Source organism: Periophthalmus magnuspinnatus, chromosome 10 (assembly GCF_009829125.3).
Source record: "Periophthalmus magnuspinnatus isolate fPerMag1 chromosome 10, fPerMag1.2.pri, whole genome shotgun sequence".
NCBI classification, from domain to species: Eukaryota; Metazoa; Chordata; class Actinopteri; order Gobiiformes; family Gobiidae; genus Periophthalmus; species Periophthalmus magnuspinnatus.
In genome coordinates, this window is record NC_047135.1 from 17,198,235 (window position 1) to 17,218,410 (window position 20,176).

The 20,176-nt window shown below is 39.9% G+C and overlaps 1 protein-coding gene across 1 annotated transcript; it reads right to left on the minus strand.

Moving 5' to 3' along the window:
- Nucleotides 1-1,239: 1,239 nt before the first annotated feature.
- On the minus strand, nucleotides 1,240-19,687 carry immt (inner membrane protein, mitochondrial (mitofilin)). Its single transcript, XM_033974144.2, has 14 exons — nucleotides 19,511-19,687; nucleotides 17,004-17,068; nucleotides 15,981-16,164; nucleotides 15,169-15,301; nucleotides 14,203-14,295; nucleotides 13,907-14,053; nucleotides 13,676-13,809; nucleotides 10,922-11,025; nucleotides 9,697-9,832; nucleotides 8,662-8,791; nucleotides 4,941-5,164; nucleotides 4,364-4,495; nucleotides 3,926-4,055; nucleotides 1,240-3,309 (listed from the first exon to the last, which is right to left on the minus strand). The coding sequence occupies exons 1-14, from the start codon at nucleotides 19,550-19,552 to the stop codon at nucleotides 2,702-2,704; spliced, it is 2,262 nt and encodes a 753-aa protein (XP_033830035.1). The 5' UTR covers nucleotides 19,553-19,687; the 3' UTR covers nucleotides 1,240-2,701.
- Between the last annotated feature and the right edge of the window lie 489 nt (nucleotides 19,688-20,176).

A 20,176-nucleotide genomic window follows, 5' to 3' on the forward strand; every position in this document is an offset into this window, starting at 1 on the left:
ACATATATGTAGCTTTGGCCTGAAAGGAAATTACTTGTGAACCTACATTTACAATGTCACTTTTACTTATATGTACCAAATGTTAGACATATTGTAATCTACAGGGAGAATTAAAAAACTATATTGCACCCATGTCATATTTTCTATTATGTGCATGTTTCATGGAAAAAGCATGCCAAAGACGAATAATTCTTTGCAAATGGCACATGCATTGTTCTATCAAGCTGGAATTTGAATCCATCTGCATCATGAAAGGGATACATCTACATCCTTAAAGGGATAATACATGCTATAGTGCCCCCTAGAGAAGTTATCAAAATGTATTATCAGGAGATAACATCACTGAAAATTATTGAAACTTGGAAAATTTTTATCATCTTCTTCCTCAAACTGTAACAGGGTTGCAGGTGCCCTAGGTCTTAAAGAAGACAAATTCCATATTGTGCTTTTGTCTGCTATAGTTATAATCTATGACATCCATGCATCATTGTTATATTCTGGGCATTTAAAATTCCAATATTGATCTAAAACAACTTAATCAAATGATGGGTTTAAAATTGCGGAGCCCAATTGGCTCTGATTCCTGAATGTCCTAGCAGTATGTCGCCATAAGCATCATCACAACAATGCACTGTGCTAGCTGCAGATTGCACTAGCAAGCAGTGGATTTTTTTCCCCCTCCATTTGTTCCAAATTGGCTACACAACATTGCTAAATGCTACATGTGTCACTGATTAAGAAAATACAACTGGAGAACAAAGTAAAGAAAAGTAAGTAAAGATCAGTGGGCATGTACTGGAAAACTGGGGGAAAATCAGGGCAAAAATGTTTTGCATGCAGGAGAATAAAAATTAAACATCACTCTAATATAACTTCGAGAGGGTAAGAAGGGAAAGAAATATAACAAATATATAAAGTTTAAAAGCTCTAAAAAATGTATTTATCATAATAGATCTCCCATTATATTTCGGTTGGGTTGGGTAAAAGCACCAAGACAACCTAAATACATCGTTACACATTCTGCCCTCTGAAAAACAGGAAATCAGCCATATTGGATTTAAATCCCAATGGACTATTGAGACATATTCCAGCTCAGGGGTTCCCAAACTGTAGAGGCCGGGATGCCATTTAAGTAGAGACAGACCGATATATGAGGCCGATATTTTCACTTTTTAAATTGGTTATCAGCCTTAAATCTCCAGCAGCTGCTGCCTAAAAATACACGCAAAGCTTTATTTTAACACTTTAATATGAAGAGCTAACTACACAAAACATTACTACACAGCCCTTAAAGGTTTGTGGTAAAAAAAATAAATAAAAAAAAATCACTGTGGGTGAGTTTGTAGTGAATTTACATTTAGAGAAAATAGCCATACATATAAGCCCAAAAATATCAGCAGAGCTTATCAGCCAACGGTTGCTCTGGATTTAAAAAAAACAAACCAAAAAACATGTTGAGATCAGCTGATGTGGTTTTTGTAACTGCTGGTTTGGGATCCCCTACTGTCAAATGAAAATCATGGCATAAACTAAAACTTAGAAAACATGTTAAATTAGGTTATATATATAAATATCTTTTTATAGTTTACTGTGTGTTTGGACCCAATGTCACAAATAAGGTTCTCAATACCAAAAATGGATTATATACATTATCATAACCTTGGAATCATCTCGCAACACCTTACTCTTGCCATGTCACCCTTTGGGAACCACTGCCCTAACTACTGAAGGCCTTTCGATTATAAAACTGCATTATTTTGTATAGTCATTACTATAGACCTATACCTCTAATAAAAATAAATTACTGATATGCACCAAATATTACAGCTGTTTTCTACACATTTAACAAAACCATACACTGCGTAAAGAAGTGGACTAAGTGAGTGTGACATCACCCATAGTGTTCAGCTGCAGTCAAATGCAGCTCGTTGAGGCTAGCGATTATAGGGAGGAGTTTGGAGCCAAGTCCCATATTTGAAATTCCAACTGCGGGTATCATAGCAACTAAAGAGCCAATCCAGAGTAAGGCTGGTTTAGCAGGGGGCTTAACAACACTGTCAATCAAACCTATTGCTAACACTAGTGGGTGCACCGTCGGGGAAAGAAGGCATGTCATTGGTCTGGTATTAATCTTGAGTTATATACAAGTTAGCCAAATAATAACATCAGGATCATGTAGTGTGGATTAATATGAACATTTTAAAAGCAAAATGGCAAGTCTGACAGCAGCAGCAGAGAGAGAGGGGCAAGATGGTGGAGCCGGAAGCACACCCCTGCAGACTTTCTATTTGGATTGCGGGGGTTAGCAGGTTAATCATGTCCATTTATATATACAGTCTATGAACCATACACAAAAACTATTTTGGTGCCATGTCATATCTTGTATGAAGTGAGTGTGGGGATGTGGGTGTGAACACCTCTCACTGATTTAACCCTTGTTTAGACCTAGAATAGCTAGAGTGGTACAATCTTATTTATGGTTGAGGTTAGTGTTCTTACATTTTTTAAACTTTATTTTGATGTGCAGGTTTACAATTTTGAAGTGGTAACTTACTCCCATTAACAATTTACAATTTATCTATCTCTGACACAGACAGGATCTATAACTTTACTTTTGTCATTCTTAAATAATTGCGATAGTTGTTTTCAAACATTACGTGCATTAGCTGTCCTGTGCTGCCATAAAAATGTTAAGTGCTGTCTAGGATGCCTGGCTGGTTCCCAAGCCGACAGCGTTGGCGTAGGCTGAGAGCAGACTGACCACCTGCCTGGTCTCCAGGGTTAGTCGCACCTCTCTGAGCCAGTCGTCCACCACACGCCGGGCCTCTCCTCTCAACTGGTTCACCAGTTTAGCAGCCAACTCCAGATCACCGTGTTCCAGGCAATAGCTGGCATATGCCAACAGTTTAAAGGGGTCCAAGTCCTGCGCCCTGATCTGGGCAGGGGGAGCTTGGCGTGGAGCCTCAAATAGTAGCACTGCCTGCAGGTATGAGAGAAAATACTGGTAGAGGGAGTTGTGAGATTCGTCAATGAGGGCCACCCTGCGAGCCACCGGGCATAGGGAGTGGAAGCGGCTACGCAGGGATGCCTCGCTGTAGATGCCTCGCTCCAAGGACTCTTTTGGCAGAGCCGCTGCCAGAGCCAGGGCAAACTCATTGTTTAAGCAGCTCTCGCGAACCACCTGTGCCGCGCTTTCCAGTGGAGTGGTGGTGGATTCACCTTGAGCCGTGCCCATAGCGTGAGATAGACCCTCTACAGCCAGCCAGAGCCGGTGAGCCCTCTGAGCCTCCTCCTCTGCCACCACATGACCTGGCAAAGCAAACAAGCCATTTCACATTTAGCAACTATTCTGGATGTCTGTCTAATTCCAGTCACCCAGCTAGGTTTCCATCAGTTTATAAAACCTTTAGATGAACTAGATGTAGGATTTGTAATAATTAAATGGACATACTTTGCATTCAATACTGTGATAAAAAACACAAACTATTAAATCTCATCTTAATTTTTCCACATTTTTAAGATGAGGTTTTAATTATTGTTTTTAAGATGAGGTTTTAATTATTGGTTGATAATAATTCTTATTTGGAACTAGTTCATTTTAAACAGTTTGCAATGATCCAGAGTTATTCTTCACTTACAATAAGCACACAACTTTCAGAGACCAGAGCAGAGTTTACCATGAAGGTAAAGTTGGCAAAAAAAAATTAGCATGCTAATAGCACACGTCCTGATTATCAGACAATAAAAGACTTTCAATTATATACAGACAGCACACAGTGGTCTTATTTTTTTTACCTCAAACTTCATCGTGCCTCAGTACAGATATACTGTAAAAGCACTTATACGATATATATCTGCACTGGGGCAAGATGAATTTTGCTCAAATAGACAGCAGAAAAATCAGGTACACGCATTAAAAGCTTACTGTCAATGGCCTCCTCCATGCCCTTGAGACGTGCATATGCCGAGTTCATGTCCAGGGTGAAATTATCCAGCTGCTCCTGGGTCAGCTGGCGGTACAAGGTCTCCTGCTCTAGCAGCTTGCTGCTCAACACCTAAAACAAGACAGTGTTTGAAGAAAAAAAAAATCTGTAGCCATTCAATCCTTGTTAATCTTAACCGCTTAATCAAATTTGGGCTGCTCAATTACATCACTTTCAGCAGACACAATTATTTTATATTGTCAATGATAAGCTAGGGACTAAAACCATTTTAGGCATATCAATTGAAAGGCACAATTAATTAAAAGGGTGCAAGGGAATTCAAGGATCCATGTTTTATTTGACAAACACTAGTAAGTTTAAAGTGCATATGGAACACATTTGGCTGCCTAGAGGGAGAAGAGCTGTAGGTGGACAGTGACCTGCTGGGCCTCTGATCTCAGCTCCTGCTCCTGCACTTTGAGGACATCCTGTACATGGTCTGTGTGAGCTGCAGCCTGTCTCCTCAGCTGTGTCCTCATCTCTGCCTCCATCACCTCCCGCAGTTCCGCCAGCTACAACACACAAGCGCACACAGGTCAGTTTAACCCCAGGGATAGCCTGCACTTCATTGGGCAATAGTGAGCAGCAGACAAGTACATGAGGGGTTTTCACACATAACAGTACTTCATCTAGCAATTCCACTTTAGTCAGAGGAACACCCCTGCCCCCTCTGCTTGTGCTCATGCAGTAACAGTGTCCAAAAATGGCGCTCTGCACATTGAAGTTAAAAGAGGTGCATCAAACTGGCTATGAAATTAGCATTTGGATTGTGGATACCTTCTGAAGGTATAATATAATCACAGATTTTTGCGCTGACAACCTTTTAGTGTAACTGTCACATCACACAAATGGAGATTTATAATGTTTACACTGTAACTACTGAAAAAAGCAAAATGAAAAGCAAAAAGTCTGGAACAATTAGAAGTGAAACTGCTGGTACAGAGGGTATGCGGGTACCTTCCTCTCCTGCTCAAGCCGCGCGTCCTCCCTCATGTGCTGCAGAGCGCTGTCCACAGCCATCTCTAAGGCCTTCTGGTGCTCCAGCCTCTGTTGGTCCAGGGCTGCCTCCATATGGATCTGCTCCCGTACCCTCTGCTCAGCCAGCTCTCGGTTAAGCTGGTCAATGCGCCTGTGTGCGTGCGCAATCAGGGCATTCAGATCATCCTGCGTCAGTTTACCAGCTTAGAGAGAGCCAGAAGACATAATTTCAAACAAGGTTTGAGACTTCTTCTGTCATTTAAACTTACTTACTACATGGTTCCTAACTTACCCGTATTTTCCGCACTATAAGGCGCACCTAAAAGCCTTTAATTTTCACAAAAACCCACAGTGCGCCTTATATATGGATCAATATTGGTCAATTATGACACCTATAGTCAGGAGGTGTCGCCAAAGTAATGGCGGTAATAACGGGGAGTCAGCGTCGGGCGACATACGCCACAATCTGCCAATGGATGCGGATGCCTGGGCTGATATATCAGTCTCAACTGTGGTCCCAGCTTTCACGAAGGCAGGAATTGTCACTGAACTGCCAGACAACAGCAGTGACACGGATAATGGCGATTTTGACGAGACGGAATCGGGCACTTTGAATGCCAAGCTCGCCCAACTGTCCAACTCAGACATTGAAGAGAAAGAATTCGATGGATTCGTGAATAAAGAATGAACTGAAAAAGTGAGCTTTACGGGTTTCTTTCACATGTTTACAACTAAACAAGGCTGGGAGATATTGTGAATATGGACACTGACGTTTGAACACATTGAGTTATTGTTATTGCTTTGCGCTATGAGAGTTACAATATTGTGAATGCATTAACTTGTTTTGTAAGTGAACAAAGTTTTCAGAACGTTTTTTTTTAATTCTATTAATAAAGTTTGACTGACTTATATGTTTTGTTGACATTCCCTTTAGCGCAGCTCCATCTCGTGGATGCATAACACAACCCCAGCTACTACAGTAGCTTATATTCTATGCGCCTTATAATGCGGTGCGCCCTATATATGAAAACTGTTTTAAAATAGGCCATTCATTGAAGGTGCGCCTTATATTCCGATGCGCCTTAATACGGTATTAAGATGTAGGAGCTTGTTAAAATTTAGGACCTTTAAACACTCCACAGCTTTTATGTTACACCAAACTGACTCATGAGCATTTAGCCATGTTATAACCTCCTCAAAAACATACCTGAGTTTAGTTTCAGTTACACAAGTTTACACACGTGGACAAAATTGTTGGTACCTGTCGGTTAATAAAAGAAAAACTCACAATGGTCACAAAAAGAACTTGAATCTGACAAAAGTAATAATAAATAAAAATTCTATGATATTTAACCAATGAAATTCAGACATGGCTTTTCATCCATGCTTCAACAGAATTATTAAAAAAATAAACTCATGAAACAGGCCTGGACAAAAATGATGGTACCCTGCACAATCTTTTGAGTCAATCACTGCAATCAAACGATTCCTGAAACTGTCAATGAGACTTCTGCACTTCTCAGCAGGTATTTTGTCCCACTCCTCATGAGCAAACTGCTCCAGTTGTCTCAGGTTTGAAGGGTGCCTTTTCCAGACAGCTCCTTCCAAAGATGCTCAATAGGATTTAGGTCAGGGCTCATACAAGGCCACTTTAGTCCAATGTTTTCCTCTTAACCATTCTTGGGTGTTTTTAGCTGTGTGTTTTGGGTTGTTGTCCTGTTACAAGACCCATGACCTGTGACTGAGACCAAGCTTTCTGACACTGGCAGCACATTTCTCTCTAGAATCCCTTGATAGTCTTGAGATTTCATTGTACCCCGCACAGATTCAAGACGCCCTGTGCCAGATGCAGCAAAGCAGCCCCAGAACATAACAGAGCCTCCTCCATGTTTGCAGTGTGGGACAGTGTTCTTTTCTTGATATACTTCATTTTTCCATCTGTGAACATAGAGCTGATGTGCCTTGGCAAACAGTTCAATTTTTCTCTCATCTGTCCATAGGACATTCTCCCAGAAGCTTTGTGGCTTATCAACATGTAGTTTAGCAAATTCCAATCTGGCTTTTTATGATTTCTTTTCAACAATGGTGTTCTCCTTGGTCGTCTCCCATTAAGTCCACTTTGGCTCAAACAATGACGGATGGTGCGATCTGACACTGATGTTCCTTGAGCTCTGTTCCTTTAATCTCTTTAGAAGTTTTTCTGGGCTCTTTTGTTACCATTCGTATTATCCATCTCTTTGATTTGTCATCAATTTTCTTCCTGCAGCCATGTCCAGGGAGGTTGGCTACAGTCTCATGGATCTTACATTTCTGAATAATATGTGCAACTGTAGTCACAGGAACATCAAGCTGCTTGGAGATGGTCTTATAGCCTTTACTTTTAACATGGTTGTCTATAATTTTTTCTTTCTAATCTCCAGAGATAACTCTTTCCTTTGCTTCCTCTGGTGACATGGTGTGTACCACACTCAACATGGACCAAACAGCACAGTGACGACCTGTAGCCCTATACATAGGCCCACTGACTAATTGTAGACACATGTGAAGCTAATTAGTGGACACACCTTGGATTAACATGTCCCTTTGGTCACATTATTTTCAGTCTTTTCTAAGTATACCATGATTTTTGGCCAGGCCTGTTTCATGAGTTTATTTTTTTTTTATAATTCTGTTGAATCATGGTTGAAAAGCAATGTCTGACATTCATTGTTTGTATTTTTCTTTTTCTTTTCTTTTTACTTTTTTTTCAGTTCATTGTCAATAGAAAGTCTCCAGTATTTGCTGATGCATTGAGGAGTGATGCCATTTCAATGAGAAAACAATAGCTGCAGCTTTAAAGTTTGGCAGTTCTAGGGATGAAATGATAAAAACTCTAGTGAAGGTGTATGGAGTTTAAAAAAATATTGGAACATTTCCTGTATTACCACTTCATGACATCACAAGGTGGAACAGTGTTTTCAGTTTGTGAAAAGAACACAGCCTAATATACCGATTTGTGTGTTAAACATGTGAGAATGAAACAAAACACAACTCCAGGTCTGTTTGTGATGAGGAAACATTATAACAAAGATCAACGAGTGCAATATAGGCCCTTTAATCAAGAGCCCTAGTTGACTGGAAAAATGTACATGGGTTGTTAGAGAAGATGGGATAAAAGAGCTCTGAGAGACCTAAAGTGAAATAATTTTTCCCTAAATGAAAAGCAAGATTGTTCTTTTGGAGTCTGGGCTGACTTTACATCAGACACTCTCCTATATTGCTTATGATTGTGATGTGTGAAGGTATAGTTGGAGGTGTTGCTTTTCTCATCTGATTCATCTGTATGCAGCCTAATGCAGTATGCAGTTGCAGGAGTAGGATGGTTGGGTAAAGGGTATGTGAGATTTTGTAATGGACTGTAAAAGCACTGAGTTATATTTTTTAATCAAAAGTGCTTAATGAATAAAGATTGAAAGTGACTGCTGAATACAATGCCAGGTATATAAATGGTAAATGGTCATATTTATATAGTTATTATCCATCTTTAAGGCACTTCAATCAAGCAACCAATGACCCATTCACACACTCGCACACCAGTATGCACACACACTGAGGGCACGTTGGGTTAAGTGTCTTGCCCAAAGACACAAAGGCAACATTCATTTGTGGCAGCTGAATCTAAAACTCATTATCCTGTCAGTTTTGTGAGTGACAATCATACTGAGGCTCTTCCAGTTGGCCTGGATCTCTGGAGTGAGGCTGGTAACTTCCCTCTGGAACTGCAACTTGGCTTCATTCACCAGTTCACTGTACTGAGACACCACCTTGGCCTCAGACTCTGCTGCCTGCACCTGGAGTTAAAAAAACAAACAAAAACAAACAAATTGCAAATCGTGCCATACTCTTTCCATTTCTGGAAGATAGATTGAACAGTGCTCCTTGAGATGTTCAACGCTTGGGAAATCTTTTTAGATCCAAATCCCGCTTTAAAGTTCCCCATAACTGTTTCTCTGACCTGTTTGGTTTGCTCCTTTGACTTCATTTTGTGGTTTGCTCACCAACACTCTCTTAGCAAACTTCTGTGGCTGCTCATTCACATAAAATGCTAATAAAATGTATTTAAATTTGTGGTTGTGACGTGAGAATATATGAAAAAGTTCCAGGGCGATGAATACCCTATAATAAAACACTCTTCTGGATAAATGGTGTCAATGCAAAGATAAAATTAGAAAAAGTACACTTCTTTATCATAATTAAGGAACAAATCAACCAGGATGGCCAGTACCTTAGGAGATTTAAAGGCCATGCCTCATGTGAAAGCTTAGAACTTCCAGAATTCACTCACCGAGCTGCTGAGGCTGCACTAGCACTGATTAATGATTGCTGCAGGTGCTGGGGTTTACGTAGTGAGGATTCAGATCTGAAAGAGGCCTTTTAGGTTTAACTGGATTTCAGCATTGAATCTGGCAACAACTACAGTGTTACAATGTGCACTTAGTACACATTTTGGGTACACTGTACTTTCTGATTGGATAGTCTTGAGAGCCATTTTAACAAGAACTTGGCTGTCATGTCCAATGTTTTTGTAAGTAAAGAAAATCAGCAAAAACTATACTTGATTCAAAGTAGTTTGGGGGACTCAGAAATGTTAAAAATATCGTACATACTGTCCCTAAATAAATTAAGTGTACCAAACATGTTCTAGAGAAGGCGGGAGAATTCTGACTCTGACTTGACATGTAGAAATGAGCAGTACCTTAGTCACCATTTTATCCAGGTCCACTACCATTTTGTGCAGGTTTTCCTCTGCTGCCAACACCAGGGGGCGTGCTGCTAAGACCATTAAGCCCTTGGATTTGTCAATAACTGCTTTGAGCCCCTCCAGAGCCTCGCTGCCAAGGAAAATGGATAGGTTAAAACTGCTCCACATACTTGGCTGAACATCAACATGGGAGCATGTGAGAAAGGCTCAGAATGTATATTGTGAAGGTGCAGATGGAACAGAGCCGGATCTTCTGCCCAAATCCTGGTTATTCATGTCTCTCTGTCAATCTAATGTAGTTACAACAAAACGGGCTCCTAGTTTGCTCCTCAGCATAAACAACACTTTCTGATTGGTTAAATGTGTTTGTATAATCAGGCACAATGCCATGCTATTGTAGCTACAGCTGCCCTGGGGCAGACTGAGGGAAGCGAGGCTGCCAATCTGCACCATCGGCCCCTCCGACCACCACCTATCATTCACACACACCACTTTCATACTAGGCAATGTGGGTGAAGTGTCTTGCCTAAGGACACAACGACAGAACTTGGTCCGAGCGGGACTCGATCCTCCGACCTTTGGGTTGGGGGACTAACACTCGAACCATTGAGTGACCATTGCCACTGTCGCCCCAACATGATGAACATGATGTAAGCTTACTACGTGTGTGTGTTGTCTTGTCGTTGCCTCACGCCAAGAATTCAGCAATCAGGCACCAAAAGATTGTTAAGGTCAAAAGTTGTTAAAAGAATTTGTACAAGTCTCAGGGCATGGTAAAGACGAGCTCTTAACGAAGCAGATAGTTTGAAAGTAAAAAAAAATCCTTAAAACTTTGCGAACGTTTTCAGATTTAAGAACTTCCCAATATGGTGTTTGTTGTGTTTTTAATGCCCTGAACATAATGATATGCAACTTAAACTATTTTTAAAAATAGCTCCCCAACAGTTGTAATGAAGACAAACCCAATGTAAAATTCTGTGTATTTTGATGAGCTGACAAAATGATGTGTGGATTTAAATTCTATCTTTAGAAATGGCTCTCCAGCACCCCCTGCAAAGTTACATTATGCTGTAAACATTTATCTCATGACACTGGAAATACTGAATCACATATCAAGTTAAGGTTGATATGCAGCTGCAGGTTGCGAGGGCCCTTTATCACTGCTTGCTGTTTTAATTCACTTTGTACCTGTCCAACTATTCTTCTAATAAAGTCTTACCGAGCATTTAGCAGAGCTGCATGTGCATCATCCACAGCAGTACCTCTGTTTATCAGAGCAGCTTCTAGATCCTTCCACTGGACAGACTTCTCCTCAGATGGAACCTAGAGTAAAAAAACAACCGTTATAGCCATTTGGCTTTAATGACAACTGAATCCAAAACTGGTTTATTACAGTTGAAAATATTTAGTTGCACAAGTTTACATACACTATGTACACACGTGGACAACATTGTTGGTACCCTTCGGTTAATGAAAGAAAAACTCACAATGCTCACAGAAATAACTTCTGACAAAAATAATAAAATATAAATTCTAGAAATTTAACCAATGAAAGTCAGATATTGTTTTCCAACCATGCTTCAACAGAAAAAATTAACTTGACTGAAAAACTTAACTCATGAAACATGGACAAAAATGATGGTCCCCCTAGAAAAGACTGAACATAATATGACCAAAGGGACATGTTAATCCAAGGTGTGTCCACTAATTAGCATCACAGGTGTCTACAATCTTGTAATCAAGGGATTCTAGAGAGAAATGTGCTGGCCAGTGTCTCAGTCACAGGTCATGGGTCTTGTAACAGGCTAAGAGGAAAACATAGGACTATTCTAAAGTGGCCTTCTATGAGCCCTGACCTAAATCCTATTGAGCATCTTTGGAAGGAGCTGAAACATGCCATCTGGATAAGGCACCTTCAATGTCTGACTTTCATTGATTAAATTTCATAAACTTTTTATTTATTGTTACTTTTGTCAGATTCAAGTTATTTCTATGACCGTTGTGAGTTTTTCTTTCATTAACCGAAGGGTACGAACAATTTTGTCCACTTATGTAAAGACACTCTTTTTTTCCTGTCTGACATGAAATCAGATTAAACTTTTCCTGTTTTAGGTCAAACAGTATTCCATTTGCTAAAAACCAAAATAATGAGAGAAGGACTTTGAAGAAAGTAATGAAAAATTATCTTAAAAGTCAGATATTTACATATGTTTCATTGGTATTTGGTACAATTGCCTTTAAACTTTATGACTTCAGTAAAACATTTTGGATATCCTTCCACAAGCTTCTCACAATAGTTGGCAGGAATGTCTTTTCAGGTCGGCCTATACATTTTCAATAGGATTGAGATTAGAACTTCGTAATGGCCACTCCAAAACATTGACTTTGTTATCCTTAATCCACTTTGTAACCAGTTTGGCTGTATGCTTCGGGTCACTGTCTATTTGGAAGACCCATTTGCGCCCTCGAGATGCTGTATTTCCTCACAATGTTCTTTCCTCATGATGCCATCTGTTCTGTGATGTGCACCAGTCCCTCCTGCAGCAAAACAACCCCCACGACATGATGCTGCTACCCCCTTATTTCACAATTGGGATGGTGTTCTCAGGCTTGCAAGCGCCCCCTTTTCTCCTCCAAATGTAACAACACTTTTTTTTATGTTTCTTTTGGAGTAATGGCTTCTTACAGTACTTGTTTCACTGTGTATAATGATCAGCTTCAGCCAGTATCTTCACAAGGTCTTTTGCGTTTGTTCTTGGGTTGATAAGTACATTTCGGACCAAAGCATGTTCATCTCTGGGACATATAATAACCATTTCAGTTTTATATTGCACACTGAGATCATTTGATGCACATACTGAAAAGCAGAGGCCCTAATATAGAGCCCTGCGGAACTCCCATGGTGTAGTCTTTAATGGGGGACAGTGTGTGATTTAATCAAACACATGTTTTCTTGCCACTCAGGTATGGAGTAATCCAATTAACTGTTTGATTAAACTGTCCAAAATTTGATATTTAAAAGGATACTATGAGAGATGGTATCAAAGACCTTTCGTAGGTCGAGAAAGACAGCTGCTACTACCCCTCCTTGGTCTGCATTTGATTTAATCTTGTCAAGGAAGTAGGAACAAGCTGCCTCTGTAGAGTATTTTTTTCCTGAAACCAAATTGTAAAGGATTTAAAAAAGCTTTGGCTTTGAGATGTTCTATTAGCTACTCTGCTACAGTCTTTTCATTGACCTTAGATATGGCAGAGATGATGATTATGGGCCGATAATTACTGATTTCTTGTTTGTCTTCTCAGTTAAATACTGATGTTAAGATGCCAGTTTTTAATGCATCGGGAAATATACTATCATACATTCCTCCCTTATATCAACATTTATTACATGTAATAAATGTAAAAACATTTATTACATGTAATAAATGTTTTTGCTTTGATTACATGATGACATAACATCTGATTACATTTGCATTATTATTACATATCACAGCTATACACGCCTTTTCTGTCATAAAAATAGGAAAAACAAGAAAAACAAAACAACTTCAACAGATTTACAGTGGTCCGAAGTTACTTGCTAGTCTTTTCTTTCATAATGTGCACCAACATCTTAATTATTCTGCGTGATGAATTTATAAGAGCTTTTCACAACTTTCAGAGACCAAACCAGAGTTATGCTGTCACAGTAATGGTAACAACAACCAGCAGCCTAACAGCACACTTTATGATTCTCAGACATGCTTTATAATTAGATGTAGACAGCACACAGTGGCCTCATCTTGATAACAAGAGCGGCTTTCACAGTACATCTGGCCAGGGGCAATACACATTTTTCTCAACTACACAAAAAATAAATTGGGTACAGACACTTTTACTCTTTAACAGGCTAGGTGTGAATAGGTCAGTAATATTTATCCTATTATGAGTATAAATATGCCCAGAGTCACCCATCCCTTATCTGATAGCATACCTCAGCTTCCATAGCCTCCTTCAGCTTCTGGGTGTGCTTTGAAATGGCCTGCAGTGCAGCCTCCTGGGCTCCAATAGCTGTGAGTGTGGCTTTGGCTGAGTTTGACAAAGACTCATCCAAGTTTGCTGAAAGGGCTGGTGAAAGGGAGACAAGTGTTAGGGCTAATATATTTGATGACATATTTCATTTGCAGCTAAATGTTGAAGAGAAGAAGAATGCAATGACTTTTACATTCTAAGACGTCCTTTTCTGCCTGGTCTTGCTCAGCGAGTCTTGCTGCAACCTCTTCCATTGGGCGCTCTTTTAAAGCTTCTGGGGCCAGTGCTGTATCTGGTGCAAGTGTAGCAGCTTCACACTCATCGCACTGCTCAGGCATTTCTGAAACAGAAATGCAAACATTTTTATTGTTTTTGCACACCAATATTTTTAACAGCCCCTTTCCAATAGTAACTCCTAAACAATACAGTAGGGCTGGATGGGTAGTACTGAAAAACAGTTATTAATGGTTTATTAATGGTTTCACATACTTTTCAGAACTGCTGCCTCTGTGTCATGTGGAGCAGGGACTGACTGAACTTCACTCATGGCTGAAATGATGTGAGTGGCCTCAGCAGAAGCTTCTGAAAAAAGGTGAAATATATTTTATTATAAACAGACAAATGTTTTTAAATCTGAAAAGCAAACTGTCAAACTCGAGAATGTGACTTTGCTGTATGGGCTGATTCCATTACATCAGGGGTGGGCAAACCTTTTGACACATGGGCCACAATGGATTCTAACATTTGACAGAGGGGCTGGGCCAGGATATATTAGCTTATGAGCTATATGTTTTGATTAATCACATGCGTTAATGCTTTAGAATGTATTAGTGCAGTCTACACAGAAATGAGCGGCTAGAAGACTTACAAGTAGGGATGGGGGTGTATATATCGATTCCAGAATCTGTATTGGCCAAAATCAACTGGTTGTTTTTTTTTTATAACGTATTAGCCGATATTGATATGCCAATATTTTTTCAGAGCTGCCCCATTCTCTGTGTGCCCACGTGTCATTGTCCTCAGTGCACTAGATTTGTCCTTTTCAACAAATACATTTTGTTTTAATTTTTACAAAAGTGAAAAGTTAATTTGTGATCTTTAACTTAAGAGAAGTTTGTGGACCTTACTTCTGCTATCGGCACCACAGCAAGCCAAACATCAGATACTGGTATCGGCTCAAAAAATAAAAACTGTCCCATCCCTACATACAAGGTACAATAAAGAACTACTGAGCTATTAAAACAACAGTGAATTTCTTACCATGAGAGATGTCTTTTGAGGCAATGAAAAGTGAAAACGTTTTTAATTTTGTTTCTTTCCAGAAATATCCCTTACCTTCTATAGTTTGTGCTACAGATGCACAAATGCCTCTTACCTTCTATAGCTTGGGCTGCAGATGCACAAATGCCTCTTACCTTCTATAGCTTGGGCTGCAGATGCACAAATGCCTCTTACCTTCTATAGTTTGGGCTGCAGATGCAGGGGAAACACTTGGCTTCTCAATCACATCTTTCTCCTTTTTTGTTGCCACAGGTTTTGGTTCTTTCAGGGTTTTTTCCATCATGCTAGGTGGTTGGCTCCTTTCCATCTACAATACAGGAAATAAACCAATGTCGACGAGATTCAAATCTCATTCTCATTCAATACCAGGTGTTAAATGACAAACAGGATGTGCAAAAAACATTAAGAACGATTATTTGCCTCTAGATAGCAAGACCCATGCTCTGTCAACATTACGAGGCTTGAACAATGGGCCTCACAAATGCACAATACCAAAAATAAAAATAGAAAGTTTTTAGACAATATAATCACTGCATTAGTACCAACTCCTTATTAGAGCCTTACATAATTTAATAAAAAAAATGTAAAAGGGTCAGGGTCTGGGACAGGGGCAGGAGGGTGGGTTGATGGGTCCCAGGGGTGAGGAACAGCTAATAGATTGATGTTTCCTCAAGTAAACCTTATAACTAGCTTCTGTTAGTTTTTTGCCTTGTTAACTACAGCAGGTTTACTCATATGTTTGATGTTATATGTCTTTATATTGTAATGCATCTCCTCATCCCTGCAAGCATTATTTGAAAAAAGGGGTCACAAAAAATGTTAGAATGCAAGAAAAAAAAAAAGAAAAAAAAGAAAAAAAAAAAAAAATCAACAGACTGGAGCAATTCTATTTCAAATTAACTATTAATTCTCCAACAACATTTTCACATACTATATCATCTTGTGATCAGTCTGTTCCTACTGAAAGAGGCGTAATGCATTCTGACCTTTTTCTTTATTGGTAAAGGATCTACAGGTGGTCCCAAAGCAGTGCCCAACAGCCAGTCAGCATATGGAACATTTTTTTCCACTGTGGATCTGAACTTGGGGTCCCATTTGGCGTAGAGCACCGTACCTCCAAAGACTCCCCCCACTGAGATCAGACCGGCAGTCACCACTTTGAGTCCAGCACTGTCGTATAAAAACATATTTTAACCAGAGTAAACCACTATATTCATACTTTTCTTAAAACGGGGGTATTATACTTCTATGAAGTATTAGTTGTTGACACATAACCTATTTAGATCTCCATGTTACCTTTTTTGTTTTGAAAATGCTGTATTTGCCAAAAACAACATATTAACATATTTAATCTGTTTTTATTTTGTTTTTTGAGTCCCCCCTTACTTGTTCCCCGCATTGTCACTCCTCCTTCAGAGTAACGTCACATTACAATTGGTGTGTATGTAGCTAATGAAACTTCCAGTGTATTGTTTTTGCATCATGGTTTTGTGTATTTGTGAAGAATGTGTCATTCTGGGCTGAGCATTGGACAGAATCGTACTGCTAACTGTAAGAAGGGTTCAAATAGGGCCCAGGAGAGACTGCTAGATTACTCAAACATGCATGGCATCTAAAACCTCTTCAGGCATGTTTTTGATGAAGACAACAATGTTATAACTATATATCTATATATATATATCTATATACACACATATATATATATATATATATCTATATATATATATCTATATACACATATATATATATAATCTATATACACACATATATATATATATATATATCTATATACACATATATATATCTATATACACACATATATATATCTATATACACACATATATATATCTATATACACACATATATATATATATATATATATATATATATATATATTTATTTATTTATTTAAGAATAAGATTCATTAAGTGTAATGATTTTAGGAGACATGTTAATTTTCAACAAACAGCTGGTATAATGTGATGATAAAAATATTATTTTTGTAGTACCTGGTCCCTCCTGTGGTGTAATGCCGTTGATGTAGATTGTTAAAGTATGTTTGTCCATAGTTACACTGAAAGACAGAAAACAGTATCATATTACTTTTTACGTCATAAAAACATACTCACAAAAGTGAAGGTTTTAGGTTGGCAGGTTCATGCCAACTTCAGTCGATCTACTCAAGAACTGAGTAGTGGGTGTTTATTAGGGCCTGAGAACAAATGTAGGAGGAGGGCAAGTCAGCAATTCCTCCAAAAAAAAAATGTGATTTACATTGCTCCTATGGGAGCCTGGCCCAGAAAAATGTCATTGTAAACAAATGAAACATAAATGAAAATGAAACATGAAACTTACACACCCTAAATCCTACAGCAAGTAGGCCATATTGGATCAAAACCGATATATATATATATATATATATACACACTCACCTGAAGGATTATTAGGAACACCATACTAATACGGTGTCTGACCCCCCTTCGCCTTCAGAACTGCCTTAATTCTATGTAGCATTGATTCAACAAGGTGCTGAAAGCATTCTTTAGAAATGTTGGCCCATATTGATAGGATAGCATCTTGCAGTTGATGGAGATTTGTGGGATGCACATCCAGGGCACGAAGCTCCCATTCCACCACATCCCAAAGATGCTCTATCGGGTTGAGATCTGGTGACTGTGGGGGCCATTGTAGTACAGTGAACTCATTGTCATGTTAAAGAAACCAATTTGAAATGATTCGAGCTTCATGACATGGTGCATTATCCTGCTGGAAGTAGCCATCAGAGGATGGGTACATGGTGGTCATGAAGGGATGGACATGGTCAGAAACAATGTTCAGGTAGCCCGTGGCATTTAAACGATGCCCAATTGGCACTAAGGGACCTAAAGTGTGCCAAGAAAACATCCCCCACACCATTACACCACCACCACCAGCCTGCACAGTGGTAACAAGGCATGATGGATACATGTTCTCATTCTGTTTATGCCAAATTCTAACTCTACCATTTCAATGTCTCAACAGAAATCAAGACTCATCGGACCAGGCAACATTTTTCCAGTCTTCAACTGTCCAATTTTGGTGAGCTTGTGCAAATTGTAGCCTCTTTTTCCTATTTGTAGTGGAGATGAGTGGTACCCGGTGGGGTCTTCTGCTGTTGTAGCCCATCCGTCTCAAGGTTGTGCATGTTGTGGCTTCACAAATGCTTGGCTGCATTCCTCGGTTGTAACGAGTGGTTATTTCAGTCAACGCTGCTCTTCTATCAGCTTGAATCACTCGGTCCATTCTCCTCTGACCTATAGCATCAACAAGGCATTTTCGCCCACAGGACTGGATTGGATGTTTTTCCCTTTTCACACCATTCTTTGTAAACCCTAGAAATGGTTGTGCGTGAAAATTCCAGTAACTGAGCAGATTGTGAAATACTCAGACCGGCCCGTCTGGCACCAACAACCATGCCACGCTCAAAATTGCTTAAATCACCTTTCTTTCCCATTTTGACATTCAGTTTGGAGTTCAGGAGATTGTCTTGACCAGGACCACACCCCTAAATGCATTGAAGCAACTGCCATGTGATTGGTTGATTAGATAATTGCATTAAGGAGAAATTGAACAGGTGTTCCTAATAATCCTTTAGGTGAGTGTATACACACACACACACACACACACACACACTGGCCCGGCCCCTCTGTCGAATTTTTTTTTTTGTGGCCCTTGTGTCAAAAAGTTTGCCCACCCCTTGTCTAACCCCTGCCATATGTACTTTTTTCAATTTGAGTTTGTTTGACATATGGCGGCTGGAGTCTTTGTCACGTGATTACAAAGGCCGATGTACAGTGAACAAAATGTATATTTTGAGTCTATGTAGTTGATGAAGTTAACCACTACTAAAAATACTGACTGTAGCTGCTTCGCACCAAGTTTGATTTCCTAAACTCCAACTCACTCAGAGAAACGCGTTTAGCGAGAACAAGAACAGTAAAATTTATTCTAAGAATAAAGTGACTCATTTTCACTTGGCTCTGGAGGGCGTGTAAACTACGTACAGTCTACGGAGGGCGTTTAAACTACGTACAGTCTACGGAGGGCGTTTAAACTACGTACAGTCTGTGGAGGGCGTGAAAAACTACATACAGTCTACGGAGGGCATTTAAACTACAGTCTGTGGAGGGCGTTTACACTACATACAGTCTGTGGAGGGCGTTTACACTACAGTCTGTGGAGGGCGTTTAAACTACATACAGTCTGTGGAGGGCGTATTTCCATCAGCCATTTTGGTAAATTAGTATAAAAGCCTCAATAATCTCTCCACAGGCACTCGGCCATGCACTGAGCTGAAGATATGAGATCTCAATGAAACACAGAATTCACACAGAAGTCATGAAACAAATTAATGTTTTTGAGCTGGAATTATCCGCGCACAGCCCATGGCCCAGCAGCCCCCATGGACCTTGAGGTGGCTGTGGGTCACAGAATGGGACCTCCGTGCACTATACCAGAGGGTTAAATATGCTCTTACCCGGGCGGTGGTCTTCGCCCCTCTCACACAGGCCCGCAGCATAGTGACGGACAACGCTTTACTCCGTCAAAGAACCGAAAGTGACTAAAGGACACGGCGCACACAGGAGCAGCACCACCGGAGCAGCAATGGTGTCAAACTGTCAGCATCGTGCTCTCGAGAGCCCCCTACTGGACTGGAGTGTCTTCTTCTTCTTCTTCTAATTATTTCCGGTAGGCTGTACGCAAACAAAAGGTAATGCTGCCACCTCCAGGTTGGATCAGTTCACGTCAGTTATCATTAAATTTTATGGTAGAGCCCGGTGGAGAGCAGGAATCTTATGATTGCCTTATCATTTAAGTACGACATCCTCGATTCAGAAAAGATAGTAGCTATTGAAAATGTTTTTAGTCCTAACTCTTTCAATTTAGTGAATAGGCAAAATAAAAGCACATGTTTAACCGTCTCTGGCTGCCCACAACTACACATTCCACTGGGATGTTTTTTAATAACTTTAAGGCACTCTGCCAGCCCACAGTGCCCCAGTCTGAGTCTTGTTATAATCACTTGGTCTTTGCGGTTACCCATTAGTGAGAGCCTTTTGTTCCTTATGGAGGACTGACAGCTAAAATAGTGCCTACCCCTTGGGTCACTTTCCCACTCAGAGTGGAGTGTCCCCATCCAGAG

Coding starts and splice junctions, on each gene's coding strand:
- immt (XM_033974144.2), bottom strand. CDS start 19,552: ATGCTGCGGGCCTGTGTGAGAGGGGCGAAGACCACCGCCCGG. Junction 16,165..17,003: donor TACACCACAGGAGGGACCAG/GTACTACAAAAA, acceptor TTTATACGACAG/TGCTGGACTCAAAGTGGTGA. Junction 9,833..10,921: donor GCAGCTCTGCTAAATGCTCG/GTAAGACTTTAT, acceptor TTTCCTTGGCAG/CGAGGCTCTGGAGGGGCTCA.